Below are 19,583 nucleotides of genomic sequence, written 5' to 3'. Positions count from 1 at the left end.
CAGTGATTGTCCATGGCCTACAGACTACACGTACCCGCTAGGGCAGCTGGTAAACACGAGGAGTCCGTGGCACACGTCCGTCTCCGCGAGAGCTTCAAGACTTAAGCTTCAGCATTCAGCCAACCAGCCTGCCTTCAAACTAACAACTAAGTCGACCTTACAGATGACTATGACATGTTCCAGCATCGGCGCTGGATCGCTGCGCTCGAAAGCTACAGACGCAGCCACGCAGGATCGTTCGGCTGTGCCTCATTAAACAAAGGATTCTACGGAGTCGGCACTCACTAAGATCCAAATCCACAGCTCTTTAGAGCCTTTCTATTATGCCCTAGGTACGTCTCACTCTCGTGGCCATCTTGCTTGTCACCGGCGCACAACTTGGTCGTCTTTCAAGTGTTCTTTTCTCTTCTCCCGCTCTGCGAAGAGGCGTGCCAACATTACTTCCTGAAAACTCAGTGTGTATTCTTGTTACCAGCAGCCCATTCCGATTTCCACAACCACAGCCAGCTTCCAGGCTCAATCCCGTACACGATGCCGAAGGGTGTGTTGAGCGCATTTTTCGAACCGGTCTGCAATGCCTTCGGACTCGCGTCGCCTGGACGTGACATGCAGATCGATAGTCGGCCGGTTCGCCTCTCTACCAGCATGGCCAAGGTGTACATATCATCGCGGGTGTGGAAGTAGTTGGATCGCAGGATGAAGTCACCATTTGCCAGAGTATCGATGACGCGGAATCTCACTGTGTGGTCGATAGCAACTGGACCGTTGGTGGTGCGCATATGATCGAAACCCTTTCCTAATGGCAGATCCCTGAGATTGTGCCCTCCAATGCCGTGGTAAACACTTCGCCAGTCTCCTCTTGTGCTAACGTATCCAGTCCACGTGTGATCAGTGAAGAAGTCAGGGCTCATCGATGCCATCAAACAACTCGGTGCCGAGTCGTTCAAGCTCCCAGGCGACGATGGTAGGCGCGTCGCTATCTGAGAAGCCAGTGGAATGCTGGACGCCGTTGGTGGGTTGGAGGTACCTTCAAAATCCTCGCCAATTGTTCTCTCACCATGTAGAGCTGCTCGAAGCTCTAGGCAGAACGAACCGACCGCAGCATTTGCTAATGCATGCTGCATGACCAGCGAGTCTGAGCAATCTCGTTGATTCGCAGTCGAATTGAACCACTGTACGTCCTCAAGACGTGCAAAAGGCTCCTCTGACTGATAAGTATACCCAGCATCAGACAACGCACCGACGGCGAAACACAAGCTGGCGGTTTGCGCCGAAAGCCACTCTTTCGACTCAAATCGACTTGTCGGATCCGTCATGAACTCGAACCATTTGCTGTTATCGGTCTTTGCCCGTACCAACGAAGAGGGATACTCCTGTCTGCTAACTAAAGCTTGACACTGACTGTACATGGTGTGAAGATCCAGAGGTGCTGCCATTGTGTCTGTTTGATAATTGTCAGCATCTGGTCAAGGCTCATGGTTGTCGCAATGCTTACACTCCAATACCATGAGCTGCGGCATATACTGTTCTACAGCAGCCCTTCTGCAACTTCCATCCCCAGGCCGACTGACGCTTGTGTCTGCCATTGTATATCTCTTCCCCTTGCGTCCTGGCTCAAGGCCGGCTGCAGGTAGATCGGTACGGACGCGCGCGCTTCCCTTCACAATGTTGCGCCATACAGTCAAGTCGTCACAAGCTTGATATATATGCCGGCAACTATGAGCGAAGCTAAGGGCAGATTCAGGCGAAAGATTCGTACAGATACGTCGAAGGATCTCCAATGGTAGGTCGCTCAGCATCTGTTATGAGCAGTGGAAAGCTCGAGTTGAGCACGTCAAGAACGGAGGATCGACAAAGAAAACGGCACGAGGAAAGAACAACGAAGAGAATGATCGGTGAACCTTAGGGCCACTGACGACTCTTATTATCTATCACTGATTTCCGCTTGCGGCCTTGCAGCGGACAGCTCGACCTTGGAGGATCACGTTTTTCACAACCCAGCAGGATGTATTGCGAGGGGAGCCCACATAACGGGCTTTTAAGCGAAACCGCATTCTCGCCGCATCGTAAAATGGGTCACAATCTTACACAGCGCATAATAAAGGTGCAGCAAAATGTTCCTGCCTGACTCAGCCACGCGTGACCACTCGCCAAACTAACCCCAAAGAGACGGTTTTCGCGAGAGCGGTCAAGTCTACACGACGCGATGGCCGTTTGCGAAGTCTTTGTGTTCTATAAAACCGCTTGTGGCGTCCTCGTTAAAGCGCGTTGTTGAAAGAGGCGCACATCGTTGGTTAGTGGAAGTGCCGGTGGAAGTCAGAGGGGAAGTTTGTGGCGCAAGGTTAATGTATACTAAAGGTCTGCATACTCACAACATCACTATGATTACTGAACAATCGATAGCCTCAAATGGGTTATTGCTGATATCTACGCAGTATGTATTCCGGCCACACGGTTGAATATCATCCAGATTCCGCAGGCCTACTTCATAGCTTTCTGAACACTGGGTACAGATCTCCAACCTCCAAAGGCACGATACCGAAGCTTACATACGAGTCGATATTCTCTGGTTCTAGCGCAACGAAAGCAAGACCTGCATTCTTCTGCGCGCTTTTCACGAAAAAGCTCCCAGACGGAAGTGTCACGTCCTGAGTCAATGTGTCGGTAGTCACTTTGTTCAGGATCGCACCTTCGTAGTAAGAGCGGGCAAGGCTTGAGGAGGTGATGTTGTACACTTCGACTTCGCCCTTGAAGCCCTCTTGCAAAGTCTCAACTTCGAGACCGGAAACTCGAAGACGCTCGGCAAGATCGAACCATGCGCGTGGAATGACATAACCCTCCGGCCTTGCAACGGTCTTGTTCGGCAACGCCGGTGTTGTCGAGGCGAATTCGACGGGGACCTTCACAACATCGCCATTGCGAGTGTCGACCATGGTCCAAGTGCGGTTCGAGTAGGTGGTGTAATCCGTGACCACGATGGGCTCCTGGCGTGCGATCACCTCCTTGATGGCTCCTTCAATCGTGCTGTATACCTCCTCTGCCTGATCGCGGGCTGTCTCGAGTACACCAAGAATCATCTGCAGCCCACCAAGAGTTCGGCGTTTGAATGACTGGTTGGCAATTCCGATACCTCGTGTCTCGAAAAGAAAAGTGATCGACTGCGTCAGACCCATGGCGTTGCGGCCAATCTTTGCGTCAGTACCGGCCTCCTCGAAGCGAACTGGGTTGGCTGACTGAGAAGCAGTCATGTAGGGCGCACCACGCAGACCCTTGGACTCGAGGGATGCACCAATTGCGGGTGCGAAGACAGTCTCAGCAAGCTCACGGATCGCTGGGTGGATATTCAAATTCTTCGCAGCACTGTACATGCCGTCTGCAGCATTGCTGTAGTTGCCAGCATACCTGGAGCGTGCGCTATACTCGTGCATGTCGACGGCGATGTGCGGAGCGAAGGTACTGAACCATTGCTTGATATCCCGTGTCTGCTGACGTACGAGCTTAGTGTGATCGCGGTTGGGGTCGAAGTTGGTCGCCAAAGTACGCTGGAAGTACGCATTGCCATCTGGGTTGTAGCGCGGCAGAATGATGATCTCAAGCTTTTCGAGGAACCCAGCAGCCCAGGTCGGGTCGGCGTCCATCGCACCCAGCAGTGCAAGAGTGGCTTCATCGCCAGCTGGCTCGTTCCCGTGTACAGATCCCTGAATCCAGACCCGGACTTTGCTCAATGAATTCGAAGAGCTCGCAAGACGGACATATGGGAAGAACTTGCCCTCCTCACTCAAGAAATCGGCGTTGCTGTATGTCGCCCAAGCTGCGTTCTTCTGTGCGAAGTCTTGCAGAGATGCATCTAGCAATTGTTAGCTAACTACCCCCTTGATCCATCATAGCAACATACCCAGATCTGCTTGGCTGGTCGCGCCCTCAATACCCTCAGTCCACCCAGGAGTGAAAGACGCATTCGCCGCGAACGCAGGACTGTACAGGGTGACATTAGGCGCCGGGAACGCCCTCTGCTCAACAATCTGCGAGTCAAACTGGGTCACGACATGGTTTTCGCCATACTTTGTACCCTGTGCCAATGCCGTGGCAGCGAAGAGCAGTATTGAAAGGGTTGCCATCTTGCGGACTCTAGCTTGGCACGCGTACCATCCATTATGCGCAACCACAGCTCTTTATCATATTCTGCGATCCTTTTCCGCGATACAGTCGATGATAAACTTCCGATGCCGATACGTCACTCCAAGACCGCTTCACGGCCGTTGGATGGCGTGCCAAGTGCCAAGTGAGGAGTCTGAGCCTCTACCTTCCTCTTCAGGTGTCGCGAGGCATGGTTCGGTTATGATTTGTCGGCAACCTAGAGGATAAGGACGGCATTGTCGTGGATCTATATCTTGCTGTGGTATGAGAAGTGGGGGACGGTAGATACGAAGTCATTGTCCTGGCTGCTGGAGAAGAGAAAGTGGTGGCCGGGGATCTCGGTGGCTGAAGGCGCTCGGTTGGCGGGTCACTGGCGCTGTCCTCCGCAACGGCAACTCGAGAATCCACCCTTTCTTTAACACGACACATGATGACCTAGCGCCTGCCATACGCCCAGCTACAGACTTTGCAAATAAGGCGAATCTGTTATAGGAAGACTTCCCTTTTGTAAAACTTCGCAATGTGGTATTGCAGAAGTCTGCTAGCCGCTCGTAATGTCGCGAAAGAAAAGACCGAGCAGACTGGGCAGTGGCAGCGGCGCCATCATCCTGGTGACTTCAAGCTTTGAGCTGCTCAAGGATGAGACAACAAAAACCGAGCCTTGAAATGACCACAGGAGCCTTAAAACTCTAGCAACCATGGATATGATTCCCCATACCCCAGGTTCTCCACCCCGCACCATTGTTGCCCCGAGAAGCCGGCGCAGGTCCACACAAGAAGCCGCAACTGCCATGAAACAGTCGCTTCGTCCGAAAACCCACGCGAGATACCTGCATGGAGCCAGTCGTAAACACCACAAGAGCCGGACAATGATCTACATATCACGAGGCTCAATTATGATTATAGTGATGCTAAACTTCCCCGCACATCAGATTCCCCGGACTGCCGTATCCTTAGTATGTCATCCGGGTGAATAGGCAGCGACATGGGTGAGTATATATTGAAGTTGAGGTATCGGAAGTGCATTGTATCGCCAGATCGTTTACGATGAAGTTTCTCTCACCATTCCTGGCGTCTTTAACGCTTGTCTCTTCACTTGTCTCGGCCATTTCCACCACATTTACCAACTCCTACAACATCAGCAACGATGTAGAAGGCTCAGTCCATCTAAACGGCCTCTCCTTCCAACAAAATGCCTTGACAACCTTCGCCAACTACCAGTACGTGGCATTCTACGCAACAGCTACCGGCTACGGCAAGCACTACGTCAACCTTGGACGCCGCCAGATCTCCCCCTCAGTCGGAGCATGGCAATACTTCACCTTCACAGATTACGTACAACAGACCCTCGATGAACACAACACCATCTCCATGGGCATAAGCGGCGACGGTAAAATCCATCTCTCCTTCGACCACCACGACGTCCCCATCAACTACCGTGTAAGCAACACCGGCATCGCCAAAACCATCCCCTCCGAATGGTCCGCCTCAGCCTTTTCCGCCGTCCAGCATTCTCTTCCCGGCAGCACCGGACCCTGGACACCATTAACCTACCCGCGTTTCGAGCGCATCGACAACGGCGACCTGCTGATGGAATTCCGCATCGGCCAATCCGGGTCCGGCGACTCCTGGATCCACCGCTACAGCTCCACCTCCGGCCTGTGGTCCAACGTAGGCAAGTACCTGCAAGGCGAGGACAACAACGCGTACATCAACGGCTTCACCAACGCTCTTAATAAGCTGTACGTGTCCTGGACTGTTCGTGAAACGCCGACGCCCTCCACAAACCACGACTTCTACTTCGCATTCTCCGAAGACGCGGGCAGGACTTGGAAACAAACAAACGGCCAGACTGTTGCGCTGCCAATTAAGCCCTCAACGCCAGGGATAAAGGTGTACGACATCCCGCAGAACAGCGAGATCATCAACCAGGAAGCGCAGTGTGCGGATGATAAGGGACGCTTCCACGCTTTGATGCGCGACAACAGCACCGGTACAAGCACATTCTACCACTACCTGCGCACTGCAGATGGCAAGTTCAGCAAGACCGCTATCAAGGCTTCTGGTCTGTCTACGCCGCCATATCTTGCATACCGCGGCAAGATCGTTGCGACCGGAGACAGTGTTATTACGATCCTGCCTGATGCGCCGAAGTCGACTGTCCAGCTGTGGGGTGCAACGGCGGGTGGGAGTTGGATTGACTGGAAGAAGCTGGGTGAGATTGCTAATATGGCTGGTGAGCCGTTGGTGGATGAGGAGAGATTGAAGAAGTTCAATATTTTGAGTTTGTTTGTGAGGCAGGGTGGGCCGTTTGGCACGAGGAAGGTGCAGGTGTGGGATTTTGGACTGAGTTTGTGAGCTTTGGGATAGAGATTTGAGAAACGACGTTCTATAGACAGCATACAGTTATATAACTTTATTACATGACACACAGTTCACATCAGAGAAATTGCCTCCAGCCTAGTCTCGTTGTAGGCTTCTCTACGCATGACGCCGTGGACGTAGGCGTCTCTAGTGAACTCGTACTGTTGTGTTCCACCGTTCTCCCGATCTTCGAAATCGCTATCTCTGTGCGTGGTTGATGTTCAAGCCGACGAACGAAGCTGTCGAAACGGTCGTCCGGTCGGCTATCTAGCTTCATCCACGCCAGTGCCAGCACCACTGCACACTTGCCGGGAGGTGCGAAATCAAGGGCTTTACCGTAAGGTGTTTACTAAGTTAGCTAAGCCGCACGGCTCCAGGCAACAGTATATCTAGCTAAACTTAGATATTAACGTTGTTTCAATTAGCACAACACCAACTCGCTACTACGAACTAGTAATACCTCTGGTACAGCGACTTAAGCTTAAACGCAAGTACACCGAGTACTAGTTATACACCAATATTGGCAATCTTTAGGGTTTTGTTAATATTAAAGAAATCTGTTTAGTAGTCGCGGAGGGCATGTGGGCATAGCACTAGGTTTAGGGAATAGATTAATGGCCTTGGAAACACGAAAACGTTTAGATAATTTATCTAGATGATGATCAGACGATTAGGGCTGTTAAGATAACGGAGATATTTAACTAAGAACAGGAAAAGTAGGAGGCCGATTCGCAGGGATATAAAATCTAGGATTCAAAGGAGCTTATCCCTTTCGTGATGAGCGAGTGGGCGAATGACCGCGCTCACTGTCGAGAATTCCTTATGACCCCGAAACGCACTCTTCAACCGGGTGCATTAAATCAACACATCTACACTATACTTGATGATAATCCTCTAAAGTACAACGCTCCTTTGCGCAGTGCAAAAGCTCATATGCATCGACCGCTTTTCAAATGCAACCAGCTTATCCCTACCCTCGCCTCACCCTCTCAGCCTAGCGAAGTCGTTAATTGCCCATCTCATCCCGCACTTCGCACTGCGAACGCCGCCACCTCTCTGCATGTCTGCAACCTACTCGTCACGCAGCTGCGATAGAACGCATGCAATCTGACACAACTCAAGCAGCTCATTGCAGCTAATCCCGGTGATTTTCCTCAGAGAACCCTTAGCATGATGACGGCGGTCAAGCTTCTTCTTCTAATGGTGCTCTGTGAGTCCTCATCTTATGGATCGTGTACAGCACGTTGTCCGCAAACTTGTACAGCATAATTGCTGCAATCAAGGCAATGACTGTAAGCGGCGCGATTATTGAAAAGATCGTAAACCCTACCGCCGCGTCCTTGAACCTGCCGCTGTTGTTCAGGCGATCAGTCCCCAGCCCAACTTGCATCGCAGTGAGAACGAGGGCTACGTATACCGTTGAAACCGTAAGCCAGGTAATGTTCCGGTCGAGGAAAGATCGATAATTCTGATACCGATTGAAGAATCCTCTTTGAAATTGACCACGCTCGCGCCCGCTACAGAAGCATAGGCGATGAATCCAGTTGAGTCGTCCGAGTCGAAGCTCCCCATAGCACCACCGATCATACACTTTGCTTTCTGCTCCGCTCTCTTCGTTCTTCTCCTTTACGAACTCCTCGAAAGGCGTCCCCACGATCAAACGGCTTAATCGGTTCCACCGCGCCCACCTAAGGGTCGCAGGCAGAAGTCCCAGCTCGTGTGCAACTTTGAGATCGCTTTTCCGTCGCACGAGCGAGGTATAGGTTCTGAGGAATCCAAGTGCGTTGCGGTAGAGCTCCTCTTCGGTAGAAAGATATGCCTTCCAGGTGCTGTGGTCGAGTAGGAAATCGGGACAGGGTTTGATGAATATTGTTGCATCCCGCCACGTAAGATGAAGATGGCAGATTTCTACCACAACTATTTCGCGACCAAGAACTTTTTGCATATGCAAAGGGCGACAGCTTCTATGTTGTCCTGCAAGCCACAAATGATTCTTCATGTGGTTGACTTTGCTCACATCAAGTTCACTTCGAAAGTACCTCAGAAGCTCGGTGGTATCATCGTGTTTTAGAACAGCTATCTGCTCAGTGCTGTCGAAAATCGGCGGCAGAATGACCTTTTGAGCACACGTTCGATTGCTGGTTTTCGGACGGCGATACATTGGCTATAGTCGGAGTAGAGCTATTGGCGATGTCTGTTGGGTCCAAAAATGAGGCGTCTGGCGTGAAGGGGAGATTTCTACAACCTGACATTGAGTTGCCTACTAGCGGTACGCTGGAGGATCACGATAGATAGCGTCCGTGATTGTGTACTTAATGTTTGGCTGCACGCAACCCCTGATTGTGCGACCACTCGATTGTCGCCAGATGGCGCCGACATAAGCAGCCGCTAAAGAGCGTATGCGAATCGTGTCCTTTCTTATTGGTCGCCGCATGTCAACGTGGACTGCAGAGCTTACAACTGCTGGATGCAACGACGGATTGCTTCAGGAGCATTAGGCTGAGCATATGTCCGGGCAGCACAGTGCTAGCGTGAGTATAATTGGTGGCGCGGAGTCGGATCCAGGAAGTGCAAATCCTATGCGCTGTGTCGAGGAGGGGATCGACAAGGGTGGTCCTTGTAAATTCTGGGGGCCTGAACCTACGCTATCTGCAGCCCCCTTCAGTTTTCATACTCGATCGGCAGATGCGCTAGACATCGACCTGGGAATACCTGTGGCTATTCATAACCATTCTTGCCGATTATCTAGATATGCAACGAGCTGACATTCAAGGTTCTCGATAACAAATAGCATAATGGTGATAAAGATGATATACGAGATGTAGTATCCTTCAGTGGAACTACGTAAGTATACAGCCTTTTCTATGAATCAATTAACTCTGCGGGCTCCTCCCCGTCTAAGTCTCCACTAACGGTGTTCCGTCTCTTGCCATCTGTTTCCGTATGTCCTTTTGTCCCTCTTTGATCTTTTTCGCTCGATTGTCCCGCTCGGTCAGGAGCCATGCAGTCGACCTCAGCGTCGTGTTCGCCGCGAGTGCAAACCCAGCGGCAGCAGTAGCGCCACCATCGGCTCCCATGAATGTAGCGCCTGCAGCAATCAAGGTCGCACCGGCGGCGAATGCAAAGAATCCTCCGTCTCTGGTGTTGCCAGCTCCCTTTACCATCTGATCAAGGCAATATGGGAACTGGGTCTTGGTAGTTTGATTACCGATCAGCTCGACCAGCAGGCGTATAAAGACCTGGCAGTTATATTCGTCGTAAGCGTATTTCTTGTTGAGCGACCTTTCCCAAACCAGCTCCGCTATGCCGCCAATGCGTTAGCTTTCGTACAAGTCGAAACAGTGAATAGAGAAATGTAGGATTAAAAGAACATACCGACTTTGTCGATCCACTCATGTGAATAATTCGTAGCCATGTACCCCACCTCCATGTACTCAATCGGCTTTCCCTGATTGTTCCTGTATTCCACGAAGTTGGGCTCCCATTCCCATTGATAGCTGTACGGCTTATCCTTGTTGCGAGTGTGACCCAACTGGTAGCATCTTCCATTGATCAAAAGGGCCCAGTGAGCCACCATGTCGAGGGTTCTCTTGATCCCATGTTTACTCAACATTGAAGTCGGCATTGTGAGTAGGTAGATCTTGTACGTTGCTGGCTTACCGTACGTCAACCAACAACCCGGCGGGTATGGTGTTCCGCCCATTTTGCTGTATATGCCTGTACGGAAGATTTGTTGTGTTACGCGTGATGGATTTTCGAACCAGCCCGATGATCCTGAAGCTGTGGGCGGTTACTAAGTGAGGATTCGAGCCGTATATCAATAGGAGCTTCAAGAAGATCTGTATTGATGTCTCCATGCCCAATCATAGGCATAGTTTTCCCGTTTCCCACTGGTGGCGCATCGTGCGACCGCCCATTCGGTTGGTATCACCCGATGTGTGCATGTGCTGACCATCATCTCTTCGTTGTTATGCCCCTGCGCCATTGCCTTTTGCCTCATCCATGCCACTTGCACATCGAGTTGGGAAGCGAGCAAATGGTTGAGCATCCTCATTGTCTTATTTGGGCCAGTGCTGAGCACTACCTATCTTTGATTGACGTTGACTGCCTCACGAATGTTACAGCCTGACGGTACAGATTCGGTGATCCTGCCACCCTTCTGACCCAGCCTTCCATAGGCCGAAGGAATGACAACCACTTCCAATCGCAGCCCACAGACGTCTTATCACGCTTCGTGGCTTTTTCATAGGCAATCTGGAGCGATGGACAGTCGTTCTATCAGGCTGCGTGATGTATTTACCTAGGAACGTGCAAACGCCCAGATGGAAGCGGGAATAGGCAAACGGTGCAATACTCCACGGCTGAAGTTGATGCTCATATTATAGGGCGATTCTGCGTTGCAATAACGACCAGAATTGACAATGTTGCAGTCTAAGTTGTTGTGATGATCGAGCCCCCAACTTGCCGTTCACTAATTAATAGCGCCCTGGAGTCAATCTGGCGTAACGCGTTTCCGCTCCGCCCCCCGAGCCGAGCCGTACGCTCGCGTCGCGTGGCCATCATCTTCGTGGCGCATCCGTGTTCCCTCACCTTGCGCAAACCTTTGACACGGTATGCAGCTTCTAGAGAAACATTGCTTTGCTACAGGTGGCTCTTCATAGTATGACTATGATTGACTCTTTGACTCCGTGGAGCCACGGTTAGGACATCTCGCAAATGTCTCAGCTGATACACCGCGCATTCGCTCGCTTTTCTATCATCGCGAGAGCGTTTCTCTTGACCATCTCGAAGGTGCATCACACAGTGGGTTTCGCTTCAAGAGTTACTCCGGAGAACATCATGCTCAGCGCCCAGCGCTCGGTCAGGCTACGCCTGAACTTAGCTAACTTCAGCCAGGCCATCTCCTTAATGCATAGACCATTGCCTTTTATCTGATCCTTACCGGAGGAACGATCGTCGCTTGCCTGTGCTTTCTCCGCACTTTTCGCCCTGAAGATGCAGCGCGACAGCATCGACCAGAGCGCAATACGCAACGGACACACCATGCTCAAGATTAGAACTATCCACGGAACGAAGATTCCACTTTTGCCAGGTGTATCCTGAGAAATACGACATTGAGAAGCGCGGACCCTACTCAGACATCGACATCATTGCCACCCACGGTCTCGACACGAGCTCGCCGGACACGTGGAAATGGAGGGCCCCAAACAATTGCAAGACTCGACCTAGGCCTGAAGTCAACTGGCTATATGATCTGGAAAATGCTCCCATCGAAAACAAGTGGAGCTCGGATCTTCACATGCGACTGGAGAGCCGACCTGCTTCAGCAGCACCAGTCCCATCGACGATTGAAGAGTGTGCTCGTGCTCTGCGCGATAGCATCTTGCAGCACCGGGAGTCAGATGAGAGAATGTCCGTTCTCCTCATCGCTTCGTGTCTTGGTGGGATCGTTTTGATTAAGGCGCTAGAGATCGACAATTAGCGCGCCAAGGACAATAATGAACCGCAATCTCTCGCACAGGCAACACGCGGCATCATCTTTCTAACTACACCATTCCGAGGGACTGCGTTCAAGGACATGCCCAGCTTCCTGCTGAAAGCCCTTAGATTCCTGCAAGACCGAACAGTAAGTTCACTGATTGATCACGCGCTGAGTGCGACACCTGAGCTCGACGAGCTTGCTAGGGGTTTCATAACGCTAGCAAGGTACCACAGCTACGAGGTATCTATGTTCTGGGAACCGCGGACAACTGTTTTTCTACGTAAATTCGGCCTAGCTTGGATAGTCTCGCAATGGGTTTTGACATCTTGGCTTGTAACTCTGGCATTAGCTTGGCTACTCGACTTGTTCTCGCCTTGGTTACTGGTACTGTTTCTCCTTTGGTTGCCTGTGTTCCTCTCTTGCCGACCACAGCTGGTATGTTGATATTACCATATAGTTTACCTGCCTTGCTGACACCCGCCAGCTAGTGAATGTGTTGCAGTAGTTGCAATAAATGATGTTGTTGTATTAACCGGTCCATACGAGACCCTATTGCCCTTGCTTGGACTGTTCTGGATTAGCACGTTCCAGAGTCAGTATATAGTCGTCTTCTCCTCACTAGATAGCAACTCAGCGCAGTATTTCATCGACTCGATAGTCCTACGTTATCGTTTACCGTAGCTATCAGTATTCTACAGCGGTCCACACCGCTACAAGATCGAGCCTGACACCTTTCTTCAGGAGCACAAGTACAACCCTCGCTACAATATCTTCTGGCGTTCGTCGCTGGCTTACTCGACGCTGATGGGCAAGCTCTAAACTTTGTCCGGGCGATTGAGAAGGACCCATAGGATCTCCGGTATAGTACGCATCAGCGCCTGGTCATGCATTGCCTGAGCGAAACCGAGTGCGAAGATCCTGGTCTTACGACATTCCAAGCCGGGCTGGTGAACAAATTGGGTCAGTGCCTGTTGTTCGACAGCGACTTAGCCAAAGACCCGGAATGCCCAGAGCGTGTTCTGATCAGTGCACTGCGTCAAGCATCTACAGCGCGTGCGGAAACCGAACTTCTGATGAATCTGCATCATGACGCAATTACGCCTAAGATTCTAGACATGATTAGTTTCTGGCTGGGAAAAGTAACCAGTGTGTATCTGAACACTGCAATATTACTCAAAATGAAAAAACGACGCGAGATCTTCCCACCCGACTTGCTGCACCGTATCGCCGCGCAGCTCAAGCACAACGCAGCTACATCCGTGAGGCAGCACCTGACGTGCTTAAAGGTCAGGCGGGCCTTACGGATGAGTTGTTGCAACGCATCGCAGCACGGCTTCAACAGGAACGTTGGGCTGTCCAAATGGTACATCATCGAGATCCTCCCCCTTGATTGAGACCTGTTGGAGGCGAAGATCCAATCTTTGAACTAAAGCATACTGTGCCCTCAGACGGCACCAATCCATCCTGTGTCTGATTGCCTGCCTACAGTGACCTCACAATAGCGGTGCACTATGAGACTTACTAAGACCATTGCTCCATTGTAGACTGGCACATCGGGTCCCCCTTTAAATCTCCCCTTTTTCTGCAATATCTCTATAATTTCTAGTCTAAAGTAGGTGATTTATAGCTCAATTTGTAGCTCTACTCTTGTTCTGCATTTTGTGTTATATAACCTATTAGCTATCTTCAATAATATATAAGTTATTTAGATACCCAGTTAGTGAACCCTAGGGTTAGGTTGGGATCAGGGTTGGGTACCAGTTTGTAAGGGTATGTGTGACAGCGAGCTCAGTAGCAGTAGGGGGGTTGCCTCGTAAGATTAATTGCTACCGTCCTCTGGCCATTGTGTGGCCCATTATCTATGCGCCCGCTCGCTCGTGCCACGCTAGCGTCACGATGGACTAGCGCCACCGTCCGGGCACGTGACAGCCTACTTCACTACAGCACTGTAACCCCGTTACACAGTTTTTGCAACATATCTCTACCAATATTAGTCCAAATTAGGAAATTAGAGGCATGTTCTGTAGAGCAGGCTTGTGCACTTCTATCATATAATTTATTCTTACGCCGTATCTCTAATATTCAATAAGCTAGAAGCTGTTGGGAAAAAAAAACTAAAAATATGCTATTCACCAGTCTACTCCATTGTGAACTTGTAGGAGTCATGGCTAGATGTAATCAGGGCTTACTTGATATCTTCAGAGCTGAGAGGTTGTGGTGCAATCTCTTACCAAGCATGCTTCTTAAAATCCTCAAGATTAATAAGCCTGGCTGCTTTATGCATATTCTTGGTCAAGTCTGTGAGGGAAGAGGTATTGCGTCTATATTTGTACATTGATTGTTGTAGAGAAAGCACAAAGAGCAAACAATAAAGACGTACAACTGTGGGAAGGTGAGCACCAGCAGGATATCACAGTCAACAACATGGCGTTGTTGGCGGTCAGCATGCTGTCAAGGTCATAGACCAGATTCCTGTCTCCAGTTTGGTGTTCATGCAACAAGGAGAGAGAGAGCAAATAAATCTGGACTAAGCCTAGCCTGATAGAAGGCATAGTTACCAAAAACAGGAAGGCACATAACGGCCTTCTTGAAATGGTGCCATGACAGATGGCAGATTGCACAGGAAAACTTATTTTCAATGTCCTATGGTTGTATGTGGACAGTGTATCCATTGACTATGTATTTATCGAATTGTTTATTAGTGGCGCAGCACGCGTCGTGCGCAAAGCTGTTCCGTGCAAAGCTCTGCAACAGTCCCGTCTAGTTCCCTCTGGCCGCATAGGAATACAGTGTGTTTTGCGAGTCCCCACTCCTGTGCGGCCCCGATGCGCGTCCACCAGGGCAAGTAGAAGAACTTTAGTAAAGACGTCTGGAATAGTCCGGATCTGAAGTTAATATCGTAGGACTTAGGCACAGTATCGAAGTGTAGAGCTGCATTTGATCCGATAAGCTCAATGAAGTCAATGACGACCTCGGAGTGATCCATGCCTCACCCAAGGATATGAGTACCGATGAAGCTTGTGAATAGATCTGATGCATGAATAATTAGTGATTACGCCGCAACGTTCGCTTCATGGCCTTGAAGACGTTGACAGTATTCGTTGTGCGCGGCACTAGCCCACTGGAGCCCGCATCGTATTCAAGCTCTGTGAGGGTGCCGGAGAAGCTTCGAAGCCGTCGAAAGATATTTCTGTCGATATTGCGGGTGTGTAGTCGTTTGAAAGAAAAGTGTGTATAGTAGGGACGTCACCGGTCGCAAATGGCAAGTAAATCGAAAGATTCCAAAAGCAGGCGCATTATAGGAGCGATTTTCGACGATGTTGTAGACCTCAGATAATCAATGTGTCACACTACAACAATTGTCGCCAACCTATTCCCATCCCATCCCTCCTCATGCATAAGGACCGTAGATGGTACCTGGCTTAGAATGTAAGGCCCTTTGCCTCCAGGCATGGTCGCTACGCGGGCTTCCGAAGTAGTTGCGTACGGAACAAGTCCAATGTACCCCTTCTTCGTCAATGCGTAGAAGCGTCCAGCAAATGCCCTTCGGAAAGCCACTTGAAAGTTGACAATATCGTGGCCCATAAGAGCCGGCGACCCAGAGTGAATCCAGGAATGCCGTTTCTGATAGTGCGGTAGATGTGTGCTATCTACGCGGTCGGCGGTTCCGTTTTGAATGTTAGAGCCGAAGGCGATACCTCCACATAGAGTTTGCCACAAAGCTTCAAAGTTCGAAATATAAGGGTGCCCCAGACTGTCTATTTTTGAGGCAAATTTGTGACCGATGCCGACTACTAGTTCCCATTGGTCCCAAGTAACTGCTTCGAAAGGTTATATTCTAAGATCGTATCGATGAGCAGAGCGGGAGTCGTCAACGCGCCTTCTTCCGAGAGCGACACATTTGCTTCTGTCTTCCGCGATGCACCGAAGTAGTGCAGAAGCTTTAAGTACCGTTCAAGATAGACCGCCTCTCCCGTGCTATAGCGTGTAGCGGCAAAGTCGGGAACAAAGGACGGATTGACCAACGCCAGTTTGCGCGGTCCATACACGAGATTTAGCACATCCAGATCCCTCCTTTCTTTGATCGTTGCTGCGACCACGTCTGCATACACATTCTTTGGTAGATGATTGTAGTCAACGTGGACGGTTGCTCGGACAGAATCGTCACCCAAGCCCAGCAGTCCATACACTTTGTCTAAAGGTCTAGAAGACTCGCGAAATTGGAATGACACCAGCACCCTTGCGAAGTCGGACCATCCTCAGCTATCGGGGCTCCAGATAGTGTCAAGCAAGCTAGCTCTTCGCAAGCCAGTGACCATGCCTCGCCGAACCGGTACCCCATGGGAAACCTGCAGGTTGTCTTGCAACGATCAAAATGACCCCACATGCCTTGCTCAAAGGCTGTAAGCCAGGCCCCATTGAATAATTTGTTGCCGCATATAAATATAGCTTCCTGAGTAAGTATGTATTCTTGTACAGTCCAAAGGCGATTCAACTAAGGTAGATGGAGAAACTAAAGATCCGCCGTAGTAAGTCAAAGTCATTCAGATTGAAGCCCTGCGACGAGACGCTCGGCTCAACAGAAGGGTGGAGGGAGAGGAAAGGTTCTGTGGCCAGTGCCTTGATCAAGTCGACAACAACATCAGACCCTCCCAGGCTTCACCCAGGAAAGGAGGGCCGTCGTAGCTTCTGAATAGATGTGTCACATATCAGTAACTTGGCTGGAGCGCTCGCGCTTATCGTCTTGATTGATGCAGAGTGCATCAGCCCACAAGACATGCTCCTTGTCTTCGTGGCGTAGGTGTTGCAAGGCGGAGTGGAGGTTGGACGTCACTGGAAACGAGTGATCGTGCACCGTGATGGGAACGGTGACCTTGGGGCCCCCCCAAACGTACGAGAGCGTTTCATAGGACGGATGGCCAGTAAGGGATGCGAGGCTGAAGGTACACCGGATCTAATCGTCGTGGCTAGCTCCAGAACCTGCTTTGACGGATGGCTGTAGATGAAGAAGACGGATGTGCCGTTTTGCGTTGTTGAGACTCGTACACGGACCGCTAGCTCTCTATGAATACAATGCATCAGTCTTTGTCCTCTGGTTTATTGGCAGGATATTCAGATGATCGATCCTCTCGCTGGAAACTGCTTTCTGGACGCTGATAAGTCTGCGGATGCAGGTAAAAGGTCGAATTGGACATCATCAAGTTTGAGGCGACTGCGCCTCGTGGAGGCCTGCAGCTGCTCGATCAGAAAACCGTCCGCCGAGAGCACACGTCGTAGAGCTCTGAGCGGCGGTACAGTTCTGAAAAGTCGCTGACATCAATGATTGGTGTTGATGACAGTAGGTGTGAAGGTTCGACGCGTCCCCCGCGGCGGCCCACTAGCGTGATGATCGAGATCGACGTCATTGGTGTTTTGAAAGCTCGGAGCTATCCATCACGAGCTGGAGCGCATTCCGAACCAAAACACCAACGCCGGCACGGCCAAGCTACGATATCCGGCTAGCAGCCATGGCATCCGTCAGCGATGTGTTCACCGTCATCAGCTCTCTCGCACTGCGACTGAGCATCTGGATTTTCCTGCGATGGGTGAGTACCATAAGCTGCTTTGTACCGAACGCGAATCGCTAACCTTTCTGCTATAGATTCCCACATCAGTCAGTACTACCTCCTCGTACATCGCTGCGCCTCATCTGAAACATGACTGACCGCAGTTCTATAGATCGTTCCGCCGCTTGCCGCCGCGCTCACTGCCATCTACATTCCCTCCTTCTTCACTAGCTTCCAGGACACAGCAGAGTACAAGATCATTTCAGATGAGCTGGACATCATTGTGAAAGACACTATCGAACGCAACCCGAGCGTCGAAGCCGAGCTTATCGAAGGTGCCGAAGATGGACCGCTGGAGGAACTCGACGTGCAGGAAACGATACAATACGAGGAGAGGCAGCCAAAGATCTTGAGGACGCTGCTCACTGGTCTTCCCAGCCCCTCATCGGCGCTATGGAGCTGGATCACCTTCGGTATCAATATGGCGCTGATCGCTATGGCACTCGATGTCGTCTACCGCGCGCCTCTGCTCCACGACTGCCACAACGCGTCGTTCGGACGCATTGGGTACGTGTCAGATCATAGCGCAAAGGTTCTGATCAGAGAGCCGTATACACACGATGTCAAGGTTATGTACCGTTCAATCGACGAGATGAACCGCTCTTGGATGCATAAGACTCTGTATGCCTCCCAGCCTAAGCAATGGCTGACGAACGACACCGACTTCACCTCTGTCATTGACCTTGACCATCTACGCTCCGATACGCCATACGAGTACATCATCAACACATCGAATGGTAACAAGACCGGCACCTTTACCACTGCGCCGCGCCCTGGTCACATCTCAGCCTTCAAAGACAACAAGTACACGTTCGTGCACTCCAGCTGCATCAAGCCTCGAATGCCCTATACACCTTTCCAGCATCCTCTCGAATTCCCAGGCATGAAGCACCTCGCAGGCTGGCTACACGAGCTGAAGCCATACTTTATGCTCTTCCTCGGCGACTTCATCTATATCGACGTACCACACAGGCTGGGCAAAGACGCAGAGACCTATCGGCGCGAGTACCGCCAAGTCTACTCCTCGCCATCATGGCCCGCAGTCAGCGATAACCTGCCCTGGATCCACGTCATCGACGATCACGAGATCCAGAATGACTGGAACAGCAACATGACCGGCGTGGCCGTTCCTGCGTACGACGCCTTCACGCACTACAACGCTGCCGCCAACCCACCTGCCCACCGCAAGGGTGCCACCTACTTCTCTTTTACACAAGGCCCAGCCGAGTTCTTCCTCCTCGACACACGCCGGTACCGCAGTCCTGCCAACAAAGACCCCAACGACCCCAACAAGACGATGCTCGGCGCCACCCAGCTCGAAGACCTGCTCACCTGGATCCACAAAGAGCCACCAAGGGGCGTCCACTGGAAGATCATCGTTACCGGCATCCCATTCACCAAGAATTGGCAATTCGGCTCCGAGGACACCTGGGGCGGGCACCTCGTCGAGCGGCGTCTTGTCCTCGAAGCTGCCTGGTCACTCTCCTCCACGCACGGCGTTGGCGTCGTAGTCCTCAGCGGCGACCGCCACGAATTCGCTGCCACATCTTTCCCACCACCGCCAGGCTCCCGTTGGCCGGTCAGCGCGACGGTGCACGAGTTCAGCACGAGTCCGCTCAGCATGTTCTACCTCCCGATCCGGACCTACAAGGAGATTGATGATGAGGATGTCACGATTAAGTATCTGCCGGATGGGAACAGCAAGTTCGGCGCTGTCGAGATTACGACGCCGGTCCATGGGGAGCAGAGTCATTTGAATTATAGGTTATTTATTGATGGGAAGGAGGCTTGGACACACCTTATTTCGACGCCGCCGAGTAAGGATGGGAGTCATAGGGCGAGGGATGCTGTTTGGGGCTAATTGAAGTGCTAGTGTTGGATGATTTCGAATATGGCGCAAATGGAGGGTAATGTGTACGGTCTTAGCGATTAGCAATTTTTGAGCATAGCAGCAACACGTAGGCACTTCGAATTTGAACACATGTGTCCATCTG

General features: G+C 51.1%; 8 protein-coding genes across 8 annotated transcripts; 3 read left to right on the top strand and 5 right to left on the bottom strand.

The window, feature by feature from the left end:
- Positions 1 to 452: 452 nt before the first annotated feature.
- Positions 453 to 1,799, bottom strand: BU25DRAFT_420123 (uncharacterized protein; the record flags this gene model as incomplete). Its single annotated transcript, XM_033707982.1, has 2 exons — positions 453 to 1,441; positions 1,496 to 1,799. 2 exons carry the CDS (start codon positions 1,797 to 1,799, stop codon positions 453 to 455), a joined length of 1,293 nt encoding a protein of 430 aa, XP_033563435.1.
- A 687-nt stretch (positions 1,800 to 2,486) lies between these two features.
- On the bottom strand, positions 2,487 to 4,118 carry BU25DRAFT_430075 (Zn-dependent exopeptidase; the record flags this gene model as incomplete). The annotated part of the gene is made up of 2 exons (XM_033708586.1): positions 2,487 to 3,847; positions 3,896 to 4,118. The coding sequence occupies 2 exons, from the start codon at positions 4,116 to 4,118 to the stop codon at positions 2,487 to 2,489; spliced, it is 1,584 nt and encodes a 527-aa protein (XP_033563434.1).
- Positions 4,119 to 4,875: 757 nt separating this feature from the next.
- Positions 4,876 to 6,536, top strand: BU25DRAFT_18665 (uncharacterized protein). Its single transcript, XM_033700969.1, has one exon. It carries the CDS (start codon positions 5,185 to 5,187, stop codon positions 6,493 to 6,495), a length of 1,311 nt encoding a protein of 436 aa, XP_033563433.1. The 5' UTR covers positions 4,876 to 5,184; the 3' UTR covers positions 6,496 to 6,536.
- Positions 6,537 to 7,684: 1,148 nt separating this feature from the next.
- Positions 7,685 to 10,303, bottom strand: BU25DRAFT_447254 (uncharacterized protein; the record flags this gene model as incomplete). Its single annotated transcript, XM_033709535.1, has 5 exons — positions 9,877 to 10,303; positions 9,415 to 9,802; positions 9,268 to 9,341; positions 9,176 to 9,213; positions 7,685 to 8,665 (listed from the first exon to the last, which is right to left on the bottom strand). The coding sequence occupies exons 1-5, from the start codon at positions 10,202 to 10,204 to the stop codon at positions 7,685 to 7,687; spliced, it is 1,809 nt and encodes a 602-aa protein (XP_033563432.1). The 5' UTR covers positions 10,205 to 10,303.
- Positions 10,304 to 11,638: 1,335 nt separating this feature from the next.
- Positions 11,639 to 12,620, top strand: BU25DRAFT_465330 (uncharacterized protein). The gene is made up of 2 exons (XM_033710650.1): positions 11,639 to 12,418; positions 12,468 to 12,620. The coding sequence occupies exons 1-2, from the start codon at positions 12,080 to 12,082 to the stop codon at positions 12,486 to 12,488; spliced, it is 360 nt and encodes a 119-aa protein (XP_033563431.1). The 5' UTR covers positions 11,639 to 12,079; the 3' UTR covers positions 12,489 to 12,620.
- A 2,688-nt stretch (positions 12,621 to 15,308) lies between these two features.
- On the bottom strand, positions 15,309 to 15,590 carry BU25DRAFT_409142 (uncharacterized protein). Its single transcript, XM_033705991.1, has one exon. The coding sequence runs from the start codon at positions 15,566 to 15,568 to the stop codon at positions 15,329 to 15,331; it is 240 nt and encodes a 79-aa protein (XP_033563430.1). The 5' UTR covers positions 15,569 to 15,590; the 3' UTR covers positions 15,309 to 15,328.
- Positions 15,591 to 16,685: 1,095 nt separating this feature from the next.
- On the bottom strand, positions 16,686 to 16,913 carry BU25DRAFT_337558 (uncharacterized protein; the record flags this gene model as incomplete). Its single annotated transcript, XM_033702680.1, has 1 exon — positions 16,686 to 16,913. A coding segment is annotated over one exon (228 nt), but the record flags the coding sequence as incomplete, so codon positions are not given.
- A 533-nt stretch (positions 16,914 to 17,446) lies between these two features.
- On the top strand, positions 17,447 to 19,534 carry BU25DRAFT_18613 (uncharacterized protein). Its single transcript, XM_033700968.1, has 3 exons — positions 17,447 to 17,568; positions 17,625 to 17,636; positions 17,702 to 19,534. Exons 1-3 carry the CDS (start codon positions 17,491 to 17,493, stop codon positions 19,448 to 19,450), a joined length of 1,839 nt encoding a protein of 612 aa, XP_033563428.1. The 5' UTR covers positions 17,447 to 17,490; the 3' UTR covers positions 19,451 to 19,534.
- The last annotated feature ends 49 nt before the right edge of the window (positions 19,535 to 19,583 follow it).

The sequence above is a fragment of the Macroventuria anomochaeta genome (assembly GCF_010093625.1).
Source record: "Macroventuria anomochaeta strain CBS 525.71 unplaced genomic scaffold BU25scaffold_10, whole genome shotgun sequence".
Classification (NCBI taxonomy): domain Eukaryota; kingdom Fungi; phylum Ascomycota; class Dothideomycetes; order Pleosporales; family Didymellaceae; genus Macroventuria; species Macroventuria anomochaeta.
This window is presented reverse-complemented; position numbering and strand designations above follow the sequence as displayed.

Excerpts from the sequence above, each read along its gene's own strand:
- BU25DRAFT_18665 (XM_033700969.1), top strand. The coding sequence starts at position 5,185 with ATGAAGTTTCTCTCACCATTCCTGGCGTCTTTAACGCTTGTCTCTTCA.
- BU25DRAFT_465330 (XM_033710650.1), top strand. The coding sequence starts at position 12,080 with ATGCCCAGCTTCCTGCTGAAAGCCCTTAGATTCCTGCAAGACCGAACA. Across the intron at positions 12,419-12,467 it reads TCTCTTGCCGACCACAGCTG|CTAGTGAATGTGTTGCAGTA; the intron begins GTATGTTGATAT and ends GACACCCGCCAG.
- BU25DRAFT_409142 (XM_033705991.1), bottom strand. The coding sequence starts at position 15,568 with ATGGGCCACGATATTGTCAACTTTCAAGTGGCTTTCCGAAGGGCATTT.
- BU25DRAFT_18613 (XM_033700968.1), top strand. The coding sequence starts at position 17,491 with ATGGCATCCGTCAGCGATGTGTTCACCGTCATCAGCTCTCTCGCACTG.